We start from the raw sequence: 18,061 nt of genomic DNA, 5'->3' as shown, positions 1-18,061 counted from the left end.
TACTGCACTGACACTCCAGACCAACTAAATGAGATTCACACAGTAAAATATTCATCTAATTTACATACAGAACTAATTACCAAGAGCACTCATTAATATCATTCAGATGAATGGACTTGTCATGAGACAATAGCACCGTAGTTGAACTACATGAGTCCTGTGTGTATGAGTTAATGTACCACTGGGTATTTAATATTCCACATACAACTTGTCACACTCATTTTCTCCTCCCTGCTCGGGCTCGGCTGGTGGCCAGTGGGGTTTGATGCATCCCAGCTGCTTGCCTCCTGCAGCAAACCCTCACAGTGAGCGGATCGAGTGACCGCCATAAACAGAAGGAGCACCCGAACCACAGACTAATGCCTGTGTGTTCATGCAAATGAAGTCTGGGTGCATGGGTCCATGTTTTACTTTGTTAGCAAGTCCTCAACACAGTTTGCCCTGAGACATGGTAAGACACCATAGAAGTCTACAGCCATATCTCAGGGCAACAGAACAGTATGTTTGTGTGTGTGTGAGTCTTATCTCATGTCTGTGATAAGAGAACAGTGGAGCCTCACCTGACCATGGTCCTGACAATCCAGGGGCTCTGTCCCAGTGAGGGCACAGCCTCATCCATCAAGGGGTGGGTCTTCACAAAGTTCAACATCTCATCAGGGAAACCATTGGATGAGTTGAACCTGGAGCCCTGGATGGCACAGCCTCCTGGCCTGTGGAGGGAACAGGGCTTAGCACAGGCTGACCCATATGTCTATTTATTTATTTTACCAGGTAAGTTGACTGGGAACACATCCTCATTTAGAACAACGACCTGGGGAATAGTTACAGGGGAGAGGAGGGGGGATGAATGAGCCAATTGGAAGGTGGGGATGATTAGGTGGCCATGATGGAATGAGAGGCCAGATTGGGAATTTAGCCAGGACACCGAGGTTACCACCCCTGCTCTTACAATAAGTGCCATGGGATCTTTAATGACCACAGAGAATCACTGCCTTGGGGCATTGGGATATATTTTTTTTAGACCAGAGTAAAGAGTGCCTCCTACTGGCACTCTAACACCACTTCCAGCAGCATCTGGTCTCCCATCCAGGGACCAACCCTGCTGAGCTTCAGAAGCAAGCCAGCAGTGGGATGCAGGGTGGTATGCTGCTGGTAAAAGTACCATAGTACTTAGGCACAAGCTCACATTACCAATGTTGAACTGTGAGAAAGGAGCTATAAGCTATAAGTCAGCTAACATAGTATTACACGACTAGACTCATACAGTAGATCAATGCTCTATGTTATGTGATACAGTACCTTGGTTTGGGAATGAGCTCATCAGGAACAGGGGTCCATATAGACTCAGGTGACTTCTGCTCCTTGAATCTCCCATCAAACACCCCAGCCAGCTGCTCCATGTCGAAGGCACACACTGCTGAACCAGGGATACTACAGAGAGAGATCCAGATACAATGGATAAGGCAGGGGTAGATAGATAGTTAAATAGATAGCACTGGACCAAACAGAAATGGACAATAAAGATTATGTCCTGTATGACATTGAAGTTGGTATGTGAAATATACACTGAGTATACCAAACATTAGGAACACCTTCCTAATATTGAGTTGCAGGGTCCTTCTCTTCATTTTGAAACCTCCTGTTTCTGGTAAGACGACGCGTGAGTCTGTAGAGTGACTTAGTACTTCTCTTGTTTAGCACAAAGTAAACCTGAAAGAGTGACTCAGTGCCCGCCGGCTACCTCACACCCACTCCCTTCTCCCTTTCCCAGCTCTGACACTATGTCCTGAGAGAAGGGGTGAAATAGAGAGGGTGAGGGTGAGAGAGAATAAGAGAGAGACCTACAGAGGTGTAGAAAGGAAGATGAAGAGACATAGGGAGCACTGCAGAGAGAGAGAGAGAGAGAGAGAGAGAGAGAGAGAGAGAGAGAGAGAGAGAGAGAAAGCGAGCTTGAAAACAGTAGAGAGGAAAGGAGTGAGACCTTGCCACTCACACCAACACTCCATCACTCCAGTGTTAGGGTCAAGTAGTGACACTCACCGACAGAGGAGCTAATGGTCTCTCTCTGTGCTGCCCTATGCACCTTGGCCTGCCAGTAGAGAGATTTCCAGGGATTCTCTGAGTAAGCTGTCAGAGTTTTACCTAACCTAGTACAGCATTTGACCAGGTCAACCTCTCTCCCACTCGCTTGCTATTCATACATTGTATGGGGAATATGAATGCGCCTCATGCCAGTGTGCTGTAGCAGAGCTTCAGGCTTTCTACAGGCCTCTCACAGGAGGCACCAGATGTTGGCATGTGACACTGCTGCCAGCGGTACACTGGTCACAGCGTGCCCTCCACTCTCTCTTCTCTCTGCCCATGTCTGTTCTCTTTGCAGGTCAGTGGCTCTGTGAGGCTCCCTGCCTGTCTGACAGCCTACCCTGCCTCCAGTTCTATCTCTATGTATTCTGTACTCGTCCTCTTCCTCTTCTTCTTCCTGTTCTTCTCTCTCCGTTTTGTTTGATTTCTTTATTGTTCTCTCTCATCCCCTCTCCCTCCCTCATCTCTGCTCTTTCGTCCTCTGTTTCTCTTCTCTTCTGATCTCTTTCTCATTCTCTCATTGCTCATTTGCTAAAATATTTGCTCATGACATGACATTAGTTTGGCTTTATTGTCCCAATAAAAAGGTAATGCTAATTTTCTCTCTGTTCATACTATGCTTATTCTAATTCTGTCTGTGCGGAGCTGGTGGTTGACTGACAGGCAGTACAGTCTGAGCTCTGTGCTGTAGGAGGCTGTTGGAGTGGTCAGACTTTGTGTCAGACCACGTCCTCACAGTTTAACCAGCAGACTGACAGCTCTCTATAGCCCAGCTCCAGTGACAGCATGATGGCTGATGGAGGCTAGTGGGTTGGAAGGAGTTCTTCAGTCTAGGGCTCAAGGTGAGGTGACAGGATGTTTTGTTACGGCTTCACTCTCTCTTCTCTCTCCACCTGGGGCTTAATCTCTCTTTCCACCTCTCTCCCCATCTCTTTCTCCACTCTCTGCACACAATCAAAATCTTTGTCATTTCTGTCCATGTCTGTCTGCTTTCTCTTCCTTTACTTCTCCCATATGCTTCCTCAGCACCTGGTAAGGCCCCAGTGTGTATTCTCCTCCTGCCTCAACCCGGGGCCCGGTGGACGTATCCAGGTGTGACTCCCACCCTGTCTCCTTGGTGTCACAGCCTCACAGCTCCCCTGTCAACTGTGTCTTCTTGATGGCTCCTCTGAGGCTGGGTCCCCTGAGAGCCCTGCACTTCCCCACAGGGGACTTCTCCAGCCGAGAACCAGGCACCATCTGGTCAGGCCAAATGTATTACAACAAAGCCTATTCCTAGCCCCAGGACAGCATAAAGCATAGCATAGCTGGACTTGTCTAACCTCCATGTTACAGTATCTTCTTAAATTGTCTCTCTATCCTGCTGCTATAAAAATCACCCCTCCCTTTCACCTGCAGGCTCAGAGGTGCTCTCATAGCCTCCCGTGCTCCTCTAACTCCCTGACCTCCTGCAGTTCCAGGGGGTTAGGTTGACCTGTGCTGTGAGGAGGATCAGGTGCTCAGAAGAAACTCAAGCCTCTCTTTAATCCACTCCGACAGAAAGGACCAGGGGCAGGAGAAGTGGACACGCCGAAGAACTGGAAACCCAGAAGGATTTGGCGTTTGTGTTGCTAGGCTAGCTAACGCTGACATCATAGACCAGGATTGGAGATAGAGGCCTGAGCAGCTGCAGGTTGTTTCATGGGGCTGTAAACTCTATTGTGGGTTTGTAGGTATGACAACCTGAAGAATAACAAGCAAACATCAAGGGAAGCTGGTGGGAAACTCTTAAACCAGAGCTCTTTTTCACTATTCCCACGCTGTTAGCACATGTGCACACACGGGAGATGATAGAATATCTCAAAATGGCCACTCCAGATTGACCAAATCCTCTTCCCTGCTGTTCCCAAAACACGCAATTTGTCTGGTAAGGCTTTTAAAAGTATGGCGCAGAGGACCACACGTGGTTGCGAAGGTTTATGGCGTACCCCTCTCTTTCTTAAACTTACCCCTTTCTCTCTCTCTGTCACTCTCTCTCTGCCTCCAGCTGTTTATAATGGAGCATAGCTATGGAGCGGTTCCCAGGCGGGTAGTGTGTGTTAGTGTGTGTTCAGCTGGGCCTCTCCCTGACATGCTGGTCACAATGTTATCTGGGAGTCATTGTTGGCCCTGTGTAAACCATCCATCTCTCTCTGCAGGCACACCACTCCCATCCCTCTCCCATCCCTCTCCCATCCCTCTCCCATCCCTCTCCCAGCCCTCCGGCCAAAAGATAAGATGCAGCTGATGAAATCGTTTAAAGTCTTACAGGGTGGTGGGCGGGAGAGCTGCAGATGTGTCCCGTTATTGACTTCCTTGTCCTTCAAAGGGTTTGAGAGTGTCTTCCTCCACTCTCTCTTCTCTCCCTCTCCCTCCCTCTCTTCTCTCCCCTCCCTCTCTTCTCTCCCCTCCCTCTCTTCTCTCCCCTCCCTCCCTCTCTTCTCTCCCTCTCCCTCTCCCTCTCTTCTCTCCCTCTCCCTCTCCCTCTCTTATCTCCCCTCCCTCTCTCCCCCTCCCTTTCTTCTCTCCCCTCCCTCTCTTCTCTCCCTCTCCCTCTCTTCTCTCCCCTCCCTCTCTCCTCCTCCCTCTCTTCTCTCCCCCCTCCCTCTCTTTCTCTCCTGGCTGCCACAACAGCAGCCATTACGAGTAGAGGATGTTATTTGAGCTGACATTAGTTGAGATTTGCCCTCTGCTGATATAGATCCTGCTGACTCCTCTGCTGCTGATATACATCCTGCTGGCTCTTCTGCTGATATACATCCTGCTGACTCCTCTGCTGCTGATATACATCCAGCTGGCTCCTCTGCTGATATACATCCTGCTGGCTCCTCTGCTGATATACATCCTGCTGACTCCTCTGCTGCTGATATACATCCTGCTGGCTCCTCTGCTGATATACATCCTGCTGACTCCTCTGCTGCTGATATACATCCAGCTGGCTCCTCTGCTGATATACATCCTGCTGGCTCCTCTGCTGATATACATCCTGCTGGCTCCTTTGCTGCTGATATACATCCTGCTGGCTCCTCTGCTGATATACATCCTGCTGACTCCTCTGCTGATATACATCCTGCTGGCTCCTCTGCTGATATACATCCTGCTGACTCCTCTGCTGATATACATCCTGCTGACTCCTCTGCTGCTGATATACATCCTGCTGGCTCCTCTGCTGCTGATATACATCCTGCTGACTCCTCTGCTGCTGATATACATCCTGCTGACTCCTCCTCTGCTGATATACATCCTGCTGGCTCCTCTGCTGATATACATCCTGCTGACTCCTCTGCTGCTGATATACATCCTGCTGGCTCCTCTGCTGATATACATCCTGCTGACTCCTCTGCTGATATACATCCTGCTGACTCCTCTGCTGCTGATATACATCCTGCTGGCTCCTCTGCTGATATACATCCTGCTGGCTCCTCTGCTGATATACATCCTGCTGACTCCTCCTCTGCTGATATACATCCTGCTGGCTCCTCTGCTGATATACATCCTGCTGACTCCTCTGCTGCTGATATACATCCTGCTGGCTCCTCTGCTGATATACATCCTGCTGGCTCCTCTGCTGCTGATATACATCCTGCTGACTCCTCTGCTGCTGATATACATCCTGCTGGCTCCTCTGCTGATATACATCCTGCTGACTCCTCTGCTGCTGATATACATCCTGCTGGCTCCTCTGCTGATATACATCCTGCTGACTCCTCTGCTGATATACATCCTGCTGACTCCTCTGCTGCTGATATACATCCTGCTGGCTCCTCTGCTGATATACATCCTGCTGGCTCCTCTGCTGATATACATCCTGCTGGCTCCTCTGCTGATATACATCCTGCTGGCTCCTCTGCTGATATACATCCTGCTGACTCCTCTGCTGCTGATATACATCCTGCTGGCTCCTCTGCTGATATACATCCTGCTGACTCCTCTGCTGCTGATATACATCCTGCTGGCTCCTCTGCTGATATACATCCTGCTGGCTCCTCTGCTGATATACATCCTGCTGGCTCCTCTGCTGATATACATCCTGCTGGCTCCTCTGCTGATATACATCCTGCTGGCTCCTCTGCTGATATACATCCTGCTGACTCCTCCTCTGCTGATATACATCCTGCTGGCTCCTCTGCTGATATACATCCTGCTGACTCCTCTGCTGCTGATATACATCCTGCTGGCTCCTCTGCTGATATACATCCTGCTGGCTCCTCTGCATGGGAGACCTGCATCGATTCCCTATTAGTCTGCTCTGTATACACAGCACACACACTATCTCTCAGGTGATATATAAGATATATATAAGACACATACACACAATGCAGCTCAGGGGACCTTTCCTCTCCTCCCTTGCATTGTTCAATCTGTTTATTATGCTTTCTCTGCAAACATCTTCAGCCTCATCTAATCCTTCTATTACCAAGCAGCATCCCTCGTTCCTTCTCTTTCTATTGCATCACTCTAATCTCTTCAAAATAACAACATTTTTCTTCCATTTCATCACTCCAATCATTTAACAGCACGTTTTACCTCTCTAAAAGCAAATGCTTGTGGCAAATAAATGTGCCTAATCCAGAACTGTACCTTCTCCATAAGCCCCAACCATCCCCCTCTTTTCAGGGACTTCCCTGTATATCAGTCAGTCTGTCCGTCTGTCTGTCTGTGTCGGTTTGCCTGTCTCTTTGTCTGTCTGTCTGTCTGTCTGTCTGTCTGTCTGTCTGTCTGTGTACCTGTTAGCGGGGGTGGAGAAGACTCCCAGGATGATGTCCCTGCCATGCATCCTGATGACAGGGCTGGTGGAGTGGAGCAGGTTGAAGTAGAAGTGGGAGTCTCCGGGGATGGAGCAGTTCAGTCTGGCTTTCAGAAACGAAGTCCACTGCTTCTCCAACACCCTCTGAGAGCCCCCCAGGTCCGCCTTACACACCCGAGACACCCGAGACACCTGTACCTGAACACACATGCACGCAAGTACGTGGAACAGACAGAACAGTCAATGACCTCGCACCAAACTACATATCAATGACCATGTACAGAGTTTTCCACGCTGGGACAGTTTAAAGCACACATTAGATTTAGTGGTTGATATATTCATGGGCTCATATTGGCCATATATCACAAACCCCTGAGGTGCCTTATTGCTACTATAAACTGGTTACCAATGTAATTAGAGCAGTAAAAATAACTGTTTTGTCATGCCCATGGTATACGGTTAGATATACCACGGTTGTCAGCCAATCAGCATTCAGGGCTCAAACCACCCAGTTAATAATCGGTTTTAGACCACAATAAACATTCTTCCAAAACGAAGATGAAACCCTTTTTAACAAGTTGGGCGATAAAAAAAAGTATTTGCAATGCGTACGACCACATTTGACAGATCATTGTTTTAAAATGGTAAATTAATATGTATTATTCCAGGATATGTCAGTGCATTTCAAATGTGTTCTTTGAACAATCTCAACCCACACAACTGTGGTACAGTGTAAGTCTCCACTTACTGGGAGCCGTATAAACATGCAGCACGAAATGCCTGCGCCAGCACATTTCCACCAAATGTGAATAGCTCATTTATTAGATAAAAAGGCTTCTTGTTACTGTCCTATTTTTTCATGAGCACGTATCCCAAATCTGATATGACTGATGCCATTTGGAGCTGTTATGAAAACGCTTTTCCCCTGTCTAATTCAGACGCAAGGTTGTTCACATAGCCCACTGTTATTATATTAGATATGCTACAGCACAGATACACAGGAACACAGATACACAGAAACACAGATACACAGATAAATGGAAAAAGGTCATCAGAAGCACTAGGCTGGTATTGACATCTGAATAATTACATGAGATGGAACATCCAGGCAGGCAGACACACTACACACAGGGGAGTGTCCAAAGCTTTACCAGTTTGTCTCGTACCTTCTCCAGATAGTTAAACTCCACGGCCATCTCTCTGAAGAAGAAGTAAATGTGAGGTCCCCATTCCACTGAACTGACAAAATAGGGCTCTGGAAAAGGAGGGGAGAGGACCATGTTACACAGCAATAGCTACTGTAAGAGCTATCGGATGCCTCCCTAAATCCCAGCCACAAACACCAGGGTTGTGTTTAGTATGCAACAAATTAGAGAAAATGGATGGAAATAGAGGTGTCAGGGAGGTGGCTCATTTTCGTTGTCAGTTTCAAAACATTCTTGTGTCATGCCTACTGAACCCCATCAGGCATAGCCCACAGGCACAGAGCAGACTAGAGCCCTGGCTCCTCTGACATCAGCAGGGATGTAGTGAATCTGATCCAGATATTGATCCTGATACTAAGTGATGTGGACATAAACACATCGCCTTTAAACAACAACAACAGAGACAATACACACACACACACACACACACACACACACACACACACACACACACACACACACACACACACACACACACACACACACACACACACACACACACACACACACACACACACACACACACACACACACACACAAATACCAATAAATACGCACACAAACACGCACACAGATACACGCATGCACGCACACACACAATTGCACACACACACACACAAACAAATACACACAAATAAACATGTTTAACCGAGGGGCGTACCTCTGAACCATTTGGAGTCGTGTTTGACAGTGCGGAGTGCAGGACTGTCCCCCAGGCTACGGTAGATCACTGCATCTATTGCCAGGAAGTCCGTCACAGTGGCCGTAAACAGATTCCCCTCTGGCAAAAACACACACCAGATCAGTGAGGATGGGAAATCGAGACAGTTACAGCTCAACCTATAAAGAAATTGCAGAGGATAGTTTATATAATGACAGTACAGTACACTAATCAATGCATATGACTGTTGACCAATGAACAATGTATAATTGGATGACAACACACCCCAGACAGTGACGAGACAGCCTATAAGGAGGAGGTCAGAGACCTGGCTGTGTGGTGCCAGGACAACAAGATCTCCCTCAACGTGATCAAGACAAAGGAGATGATTGTGGACTACAGGAAAAAGAGGACCGAGCACGCCCCCATTCTCATCGACGAGGTTGCAGTGGAGCAGGTTGAGAGCTTCAAGTTCCTTGGTGTCCACATCACCAACAAACTAACATGGTCCAAACACACCATCCATGCCAGTCGTGAAGAGGGCACGACAAAACCTATTCTCCCTCAGGAGACTGAAAAGATTTGGCATGGGTCCTCAGATCTTCAAAAGGTTCTACAGCTGCACCATTGAGAGTATCCTGGTTGCATCACTGCCTGGTATGGCAACTGTTCGGCCTCCGACCGCAAGGCACTACAGAGGGTAGTAAGTACGGCCCAGTACATCACTGGGGCCAAGCTTCCTACCTTTCTAGGACCTCTATACGCCAAGTCTAGGTCCAAGAGGCTTCTTAACAGCTTCCACCCCCAAGCCATAACACTCCTGAACATCTAATCAAATGGCTACCCAGACTATTTGCAATGCCCCCCACCCTTTACACTGCTGATATTCTCATCTATGCATAGTCACTTAATAACTTTACCTACATGTACATATTACCTCAACTAATCAGTGCCCCCGCATATTGACTCTGTACCGGTACCCCCCTGTATATCGTCTCGCTATTGTTATTTTACTGCTGCTCTTTAATTACTTGTTACTTTTATTTCTTATTCTTATTCATATATATTTATTAATTAAATTGCATTGTTAGTTAGGGGCACATAAGTAAGCATTTCACTGTTAGGTCTACAACTGTTGTATTCGGCGCATGTGACTAATACGATTTGATTTGATTTGAGATAATTCCAGTTGTCACGGATCCTTCCGGAACTGTCATTACGCACACCAGGTCCCTATTCCCATTTGATTAGTAATTGTATAAGTGTGCCCTTTGTTCACCATTGTCCTGTCGATTATTGTTCCAATGTCCGTTGGTCGTGTGAGTACCTTTGCTGTGTTGTTTTGGCATTCGTGCCGCTTGTATTGTGCAGAAGATTACGGGTCGAGTGCGATTGTGTATTTATTCGAGGTACTCCTCGCTCTTTTGTTTGGGTCTCAACCCTGTGTTTTGTATCGTGTATGTTTTGTCTTGGTCCCCGTGCCTATACATGGCACGCTGTAATTTGGGTAAATAAAAAACCCTATTACGCATTCCTGCGCCTGTCTCCCGACCATTTATACCGACGTGACACCAGTGGTGCAGAGTGGACAAATTCACTCTATTTCTACTGCCCAGTAATCTGTAATAAAGGCTTCCTATTGTTTCAGCCACTGCCATTGTTGACGTGGTGACGGGACCCTGCTACAGAATGAGGTATTTAAAGCAATGATCGTGTTTTCTCCTCACCGGCGAACAGAGCCACGTTGGCGTGTTTAGGGTCATAGGGGCAGCGGGCCATGCCACTGACCGTCTCTCCCACCATCTCCAGTGTGTCTCCCTGAAACACACACACACACAGTTCACTATATAGTGTTGCTGGGAAACAAAGAGTGAAGTTTACCTTCACATACAGTAAACATATTTTTTAACTCTGCATAGTTGGGAAGTGGGGAAGGGCTAGTAAATCAAGCACCCATTGTACTTGGCGCATGTTACAAATAAAATGTTATTTGATTTGACATACATGCCGACAGATTATGGCAATTAGTATATATTATAACATATTCACAGCATTGTTATTCTCCCTCTGCAATCGTGCAAATACTGAAGACAACAACAACAGGAACAAATACACACAAACACAACCTTTTGAAATGCATGCAGCTAAACAACCACAGGCGACACCGATTGAAAATAAATTAAATAAATGAAACACTGTGGTTGTCATTAAAACCAGCTATAAATAAACCCTGGGTGTGCTAACTAGTCCCAGGAGAAGCCCTGAGGCCGTCAGCCCTACACAGGTTCCACTGCTCATTAACAGCCAGAGATAATGGGCCAGGTATAGAGGAGGGAGTCAGTGTGCTGGTATGTTGGAGATGTGACAGACTGAACATAACACTTCTCTGAAAGCCTTTGACACTTAAACTGGATGCCCCTATCCCCCATCTCCTTCCTCCTTCCCTCCTTCACAAGCTTTTTCAACTCGTTAGTCTGATTGGAAGAGTCTGGATGTGGCTGTAAAACGGAGCAGGTAGATAAGTAGCTCCGAGGTGTGCTCTTCCAGGACAGAGTGTATGACCGGGGGGGAGCAACTCCAGGTACATGAGCAGTGCAACCACTTAGCGTTGTCCTTCTACTTGCCTGCCTGGGTTTCACCAGAGGCGAAGAAACGAACCAGCCAGACACATCATAAGCACAGCCTCCTCCTTGGTTCCAGCTGACCCTCTCCCAGCCCTCAACTCTGCACTATGACCATCTGTCTCTGCCGCTCTACAAAAACAACCTCCACAGTTTAAGCGTGGTGCAATAGCTACTGATATCTAGCCGATATCTAGCCTCTCTCTGTCTCTGCCTTAGGTACGAAACAAATGACAGAAAACAAGTTGTACATTTGTGAGTAAGCAACATGCTTAATCATGTTTGTGAGCGAGCTCCTGATTCCAGAGAAAATGAATAGTCCATTTATCAACGATGCACCAATCATTAGGCTTGATGCATGGCTGGACTGCTCACAGGTAGAGATGTGCTCAGCTTCCCCAAGCAGCAATGACTGCTGTTTGAGTTTGACAGACAGCGTGTGTGTTCTATAGGTACTCACAGTATAGTTGGCACACAGCGGATTGAAGGCGTTGGTCCCACAGACAAACAGACCTCCTTGTCGACTCAGCAAAACCTTCATGAAGTTCCGACACTCGTCCTGATAGGAGAGAGAGAGAAATGAGGAGGTCCTAATCAGAGTGGATAGTCTGTGACTTATTATCCTACTGCAAGGTGAAATGAGGCTTCTAAATGCATGATGGGAGGAATTATCACATCATTAACACTGTCAATCTCCTCATTACTCAGCCCTACAGAGGTTCCCAGTCTGCCCGCCTGTAGCATCAAAGACTTCCCATTGGCTCACACCAGCTATTGATTGACAGATGGAAATCCCAGCTAACTTTGTACTTTCAACCACCACTCACTTTACTGCGGTGGTACAACCCTTATTACCATGATTACCATGTTAACAGCACAGCAATCACCAGCAGATCCAATTTGTAATTGATAGTTCAACATTTTATTTATGTAATCTGTGTGAGTGTGTGTCAGTGCAGTGAGTTGTATCCCTGTACATCTAAATCCCTAGTGGCCTGTACCCCTCTCGCTCCCCTCTCCTGTCCAAGTCAGCGTGGCTCCAGCTCCAGCTCCTGGCCCTGTGCCTGGCGTCTCAGCCCCTCCACCACGGGGGAGCAGAGCCACTGATGTCATTGGAGGGAAAGGGGGGTGTGGGGATGGGAAAAGGGGAGGGCTATTCCAGATGCTCCAGCCCCAAACAGGGTTCTGTTTATCCACGGTGGAGCAGAGTGGCCGAGCAGCAGCGCCGGGGGGCAGCAACGTGTGTTGAGTGAGGCGAGGTTAGAATTCCCCACACCGCTGTGGTACTAGACAGGGAGACGTGTGACAGCCACTACTAACTGCATACTAAATCATGAGAGTGTGTGTGTGTGTGTGTGTGTGTGTGTGTGTGTGTGTGTGTGTGTGTGTGTGTGTGTGTGTGTGTGTGTGTGTGTGTGTGTGTGTGTGTGTGTGTGTGTGTCACTGCACAGATTCATTGTTCGTGTCAGTGTGATTTGCATGTTTGTTTTTCAGTGGGACTGCGGTCTATAGGCTGAAAGCATAAAGCCAGATGTAACACATTACCTGCTAAAAGACGGAACGAGACACAGTGCCAAACTCTCAGTTAAGATTGTACAATAAATACCATTCACATGAAGTGTGGGCTTTTGGCATGGCCCTGCAACGTAAATTGAAATACAGGATGTCTGCCATTTAAACAACAGGGAATTATACTGTTTGGAAGCCTCTCGTCTCTTGCATCATTGTGCGCCGTTGGTGTATCACTTTATTCGCTTGAATGGTGTTTCGCTTTCATTCTTTTTTTATTTTATAATCTGCCTCCATATACAGATTTGATTGGTCTCCTGTATTAAACCACACAGCCTCGTCAATCCATCCCCCTGTTTCCCTCCTCTCTCCAATCTCACCATTTCCTCTCCCTGGACACACTCCAGACAAAGCACCACCTGTGCTGGCTGGCAGTTCTTTCACGTGACCCACATCCAGACGATCGCAGCTCTACTTCTCACTGTTGGTGTTACACCACTGCATTATTAATACAGAGCAGCCTGGATGAATTGCGCAGTGTGCCGCACATATGAATACAAACATAAACATGTTGGTATTTGTGGTATGGTGTGTGTGTGTGTGTGTGGGGGGGGGGCACACACACACACACACACACTGAGGTTTCCTTCCACTGCAGACCTCTCTCTGTTGATTTCCAGTCTCTAGCCCATCGCTCAGTCAGTCTCAACAACAACCCTCTGTTACAACAACACATCTGCTCACAACAACCCACCGCAGTCAGAGAGCATTACAAACGAAGACTTCCTCCACCTAGACTAGTGTATCTGGTTTCCATTGATCTAATCCTCCTGATGTTGAAATTGGTTGCACAATTGCACACTTCACCAGGGTGGCGCCCCTTATTGTAAAGCAACAGTATGTTATTACCTAAGCATAGAGACTCAAGGAACCTCTAAAAGAAACCAACTTCCTTGGACCATGATGTTTTTACTAAACTGAGGAAGAGCTAATGAGCACAGCCGAGTTTAGCCAGGCACAAACGACACACGTCAGCTACGCTGCTCCATCACAGGGTAATATTTAGCAAACAGCTTCTCAGTAAAACCTTAAAAGTTTCCGTAGCATGCTCGATTGAGTCCATCACTGCTGGGATGAGGCAGAGCAGAGGTGTCTTTGCCAAGTGCTCCGGAGCCAGAACTCTTTCCACACTCCAGCAGGCTACTCGTGTCTCTTCCTCTCCTCCTCTTTGCTCTTCTCTCACCTCCCTCTCATTGGGTGAGCCACGCTTGACTCTGATCATCAGCAGCAGGCCTGTCATTTCATGGCAACAGTCTGACTCAGACTTTGACGTAAGGCAGAGTGACTGGTGCACGAGCAGGCGGTGGGTGAATGCGGAGGAACAATTAACAGCAGTGCTATATTAGCACAAATTTGCCAGTACAAAAGCACTTCCTGACCGCGTTCTCTCTTACTCAGCATGCTAGTACTAATCCACATCCCCTCCCGAGCTTGTCTTGTCTCTCGCAGAGACTGTTTGATGCTAATCCTGAGTGAATGCACTACAGGCCAGCATCAACATCTCCCCTGAAGAAGAAGAGGAAGAGGAGGAGGGAGAGATCCAGAGACTAATGAAGACAGCTTTGTGGCAGTAGTGGTTAAGACAACTGACGGGTGACCTGGAGATTGCAGGGCCAGCTCCCTGTCGAGTTCACTGCGGTCTATTCTTGACCAGAACAACCCAAATTACTGCAGTATGTGGCCTGCTAAGAACTCAGAAACATGTTCACCACAGGGAGGAGGTCAGAGACCTGTTAGTGTGGTGCCAGGATAACAACCGCTCCCTCAACGTGATCAAGACAAAGGAGATGATTGTGGACTACAAGAAAAGGAGGCCCGAGCACGCCCCCATTCTCATTGACAGGCTGCAGTGGAGCAGGTTGTCCACCAGCAAACTATCATGGTCCAAACACACCAAGACAGTCGTGAAGAGGGCACAATAACGCCTATTCCCTCTCAGGAGACTGAAGCGATTTGGCATGGGTCCTCAGATCCTCGAAAGGTTCTACAGCTGCACCATCAAGAGCATCCTGACGGGTTGCATCACTGCCTGGTATGGTAACTGCTCGGCCTCCGCCCGCAAGGCACTACAGAGGGTGCCTTGCCATCCAGGACCTCTATACCAGGCGGTGTCAGAGGAAGACACTAAAAATGTTCAGCCACCCTAGTCAAAGACTGTTCTCTCTGCTACCACACGGCAAGTGGTACCGGAACACCAAGTCTAGGTCCAAAAGGTTTCTTAACAGCTTCTACCCCCAAGGCATAAGACTCCTGAAAAGCTAATCAAATGCCTATTTTTAAACTCCTGCTACTCTCTGTTTATTATCCATCCATAGTCACTTTACCTCTACCTACAAGTACATATTACCTCAATTACCTTGACTAACCGGTGCCCCCGCACATTGACTCTGCACCGGTACTGTAACGATTGTCATTGGTGGAAGAAGGTGAGGACCAAGGTGCAGTGTGGTACGTGTTCGGCATTTTATTAAATATAACTGAACACTAGATAACAAAGTAACAAAAGGCACAACCGAAACAGCTCCGTCAGGTGCAACATACACTACACAGAAAATAACTACCCACAAACACCAGGTGGGAACAGGCTACCTAAGTATGGTTCTCAATCAGAGACAACGATTGCCAGCTGCCTCTGATTGGGAACCATACCAGGTCAAACACATAGAAATAGAAAACATAGAACACAAAACTTAGAATGCCCACCCCAACTCACGCCCTGACCAAACTAAAATAGAGACATAAAAAGGAACTAAGGTCAGGACGTGACAGGTACCACCTGTATATAGCCTCGCTACTGTTATTTTATTGTTGCGCCTTAATTATTTATTTTCTATTTTTCTTTCTTTTTTCTTTTTTAAACTGTTTTACTTCAGTGTCTTTTAGTAAATACTTTCTTAACACGTATTTGTATTGTTGGTTAATGGCTTGTAAGTAAGCATTTCACTGTAAGGTTGTTGTATTCTGTTGTATTCGGCGCGTGTGAGGTTGTTTTGAGCAGCCGGAGAGCTGCTGTATATATATATAGGGCATCTGCAGAGATACTATATAATAAACGTACAATGAGCTGTGGAACCATATCATGGTTAGACTGATCTTGTCTGGTATAGAGGACTGAAATGCAGACCCCCTCTGAGAGTGGGTATCAACAACATATTGATCAAACAATCTCACTAAGTGCTGCACATATCAATGCAAACCTGCTCTTTAAAAAAGTCTATATGGAATTTCTTTGTTTGCATACTGACTGGCCTTGCCCTTGTGCTTGGCATTGAGCCAGCCCCAGCTGGGGAGTCTCTCTCTCTGTTTCTGAGTCAAGGCTGCATACAACTGAGACAGTCTCTAGGGTTCGGAGAAAGAAATAAAGAGAGAGAAAGAGGGAGAGAGAGAGAGAAAGAGGGAGGGAACCCATCTGCATTCAGCTGGACAATAAAATGGCTCCTTTAAAGTCCACCAGGAGGACGAAGGATGTTGAATTTCCCACCCAATTATGAGAATATGCCCTTTTCTGATCAACCAACCAGAAACATTTCATTACAAAACCAATTAATTTGGTGGCGAATGTATCACATCTGACAAAACCATCCCGGGAGCCGGACAGGACATTTGCAGGAGGCGAAGTGGATAAGTGGATGGTGTGGATGGTGGAGGAGGGTGGCGTGGGTGGAGGAAGAGGGTGGAGGGTAGAGAGTGAGTGGAGGACAGAGGTGTGTGTTTCTACGTGTACATGTGTCTGTGGGTGAAGGCTAAGGGGATGGTGTGGATGGTGGAGGACAGGGGCCTAGAGGATAGAGGTGTGTGTTTCTATGTGTACATGTGTCCGTGGGTGAAGGCTAAGGGGATGAGGGACCGGGTGTCATTAGGGGGAGGACGGCCTTTTATTCTTCTCAGTCAGGCCTGTGGGCAGCCAGGTGGGAATGACTCCCCCCCCACTCTCCCCATAACCACCTTTGTCTCATTTTACATTTTAATAACTTAGCAGACGCTCTTATCCAGAGCGACTTACATGAGCAATTAGGGTTAAGGGCACATTGACAGATCTTTCCCCGAGTCGGATCTGAGTTTCGAACCAATGATCTTTCGGTTACTGGCCCAATGCTCTTAACCAGTAGGCTACCTCCTCCACCTTCCGCTCCCTATTCTCCGTTGAGCCTTCGTCTCGGGGTGTCTCACACAGATTTGATGTCAGGTGTTATTTTCAGTGTTAAGTCAGTCTTTTTTTCGCTCTCCTACACAGACACCTTTCAATAATGCCCTGGTCGGTTTGTGTGTGGGTTGGTGTGTGAGCTAGGAGAATGTGTGTGAAGTCAGAAGAGAGAGGCACTGATCCGCCCGCTATGTGTTGGTGGGGGCAAGAGAAGTGCAGAGGAGGGAGAGTGGGTGTGTGAGAGATAGCTGAGGTAGTCATGCGTGGGTTGGGTTGACTGTGGGGACTGTTTCACTGTTGATTCTTTGCCACATCTCAGCTCACCTCCTTGGTTTAACCCCCCCATTTTGTGAGGGCACACACCACAACTGGAATGTCCTGCGAGGTAGCCATGTTCATAAAGGGGGTGGGACGGCTGGACCTCTGAAGTGTGTAGTGGTTTAGGTGAACAGGAACACTTGGGGTGGCACATGGTGGTGCCCCCTCCTCTTAGAAGAGCCAGCAGAGTGCCAGCAGAGTGCCAGTCAAACTTTTGGCACCATGAATGTCCGGCTCCAGGTGGCAAGGTGGGGCCTGTGCCATGTTTCAGTGTGTGTGTGTGTGTGTGTGTGTGTGTGTGTGTGTGTGTGTGTGTGTGTGTGTGTGTGTGTGTGTGTGTGCGTGCGTGCGTGCGTGCGTGCGTGCGTGCGTGCGTGCGTGCGTGCGTGCGTGCGTGCGTGTGTGTGTGCGTGCGTGTTCAACCCTGAAAGTGTGTGCATTCCCCAGCTCACCTCGTGCTTGCCCTTCATCCTGCAGGTCCTGATGTCGTTTTTGTTGGACTCCCATGTTCTCTTCTATAACAGACAGACATTGGCATTCCAACCGTGTCAGTTACGCTGGTTAGACTGTACTGTAAGATGTTAATGAGGCGTGTGCACAGAGAGGGCCTCACCTTACTGTAGAACATCTCCTCTCCCACCACATTGTCCAGCTCCACACGGAAAAGGTCATCTCTGACAGACAAAGAGCACGGCA

General features: G+C 47.7%; 1 protein-coding gene across 5 annotated transcripts in view; it reads right to left on the bottom strand.

Annotated features, from left to right (window-relative positions):
• LOC118359206 (semaphorin-6B-like) overlaps window positions 1–18,061 on the bottom strand; it is a 150,629-nt gene that overhangs the window by 39,739 nt on the left and 92,829 nt on the right. For 4 of the 5 annotated variants that reach the window (XM_052480481.1, XM_052480483.1, XM_052480485.1 and 1 more), the window contains 9 exons: window positions 17,979–18,039; window positions 17,818–17,880; window positions 11,795–11,893; window positions 10,441–10,531; window positions 8,714–8,833; window positions 8,014–8,102; window positions 6,828–7,045; window positions 1,300–1,431; window positions 561–710 (listed from right to left, as the gene is read on the bottom strand). In XM_052480481.1, coding sequence (XP_052336441.1) covers window positions 561–710; window positions 1,300–1,431; window positions 6,828–7,045; window positions 8,014–8,102; window positions 8,714–8,833; window positions 10,441–10,531; window positions 11,795–11,893; window positions 17,818–17,880; window positions 17,979–18,039 — 1,023 coding nt within the window. The remainder of the gene's footprint in view (window positions 1–560; window positions 711–1,299; window positions 1,432–6,827; window positions 7,046–8,013; window positions 8,103–8,713; window positions 8,834–10,440; window positions 10,532–11,794; window positions 11,894–17,817; window positions 17,881–17,978; window positions 18,040–18,061) is intronic. The other variant, XM_052480482.1, reaches the window with a different exon arrangement.

Source organism: Oncorhynchus keta, chromosome 26 (assembly GCF_023373465.1).
Source record: "Oncorhynchus keta strain PuntledgeMale-10-30-2019 chromosome 26, Oket_V2, whole genome shotgun sequence".
Lineage (NCBI taxonomy): Eukaryota > Metazoa > Chordata > Actinopteri > Salmoniformes > Salmonidae > Oncorhynchus > Oncorhynchus keta.
The sequence above is the reverse complement of the archived record's forward strand: the minus strand, read 5'-3'. Positions and strand labels throughout refer to the sequence as shown.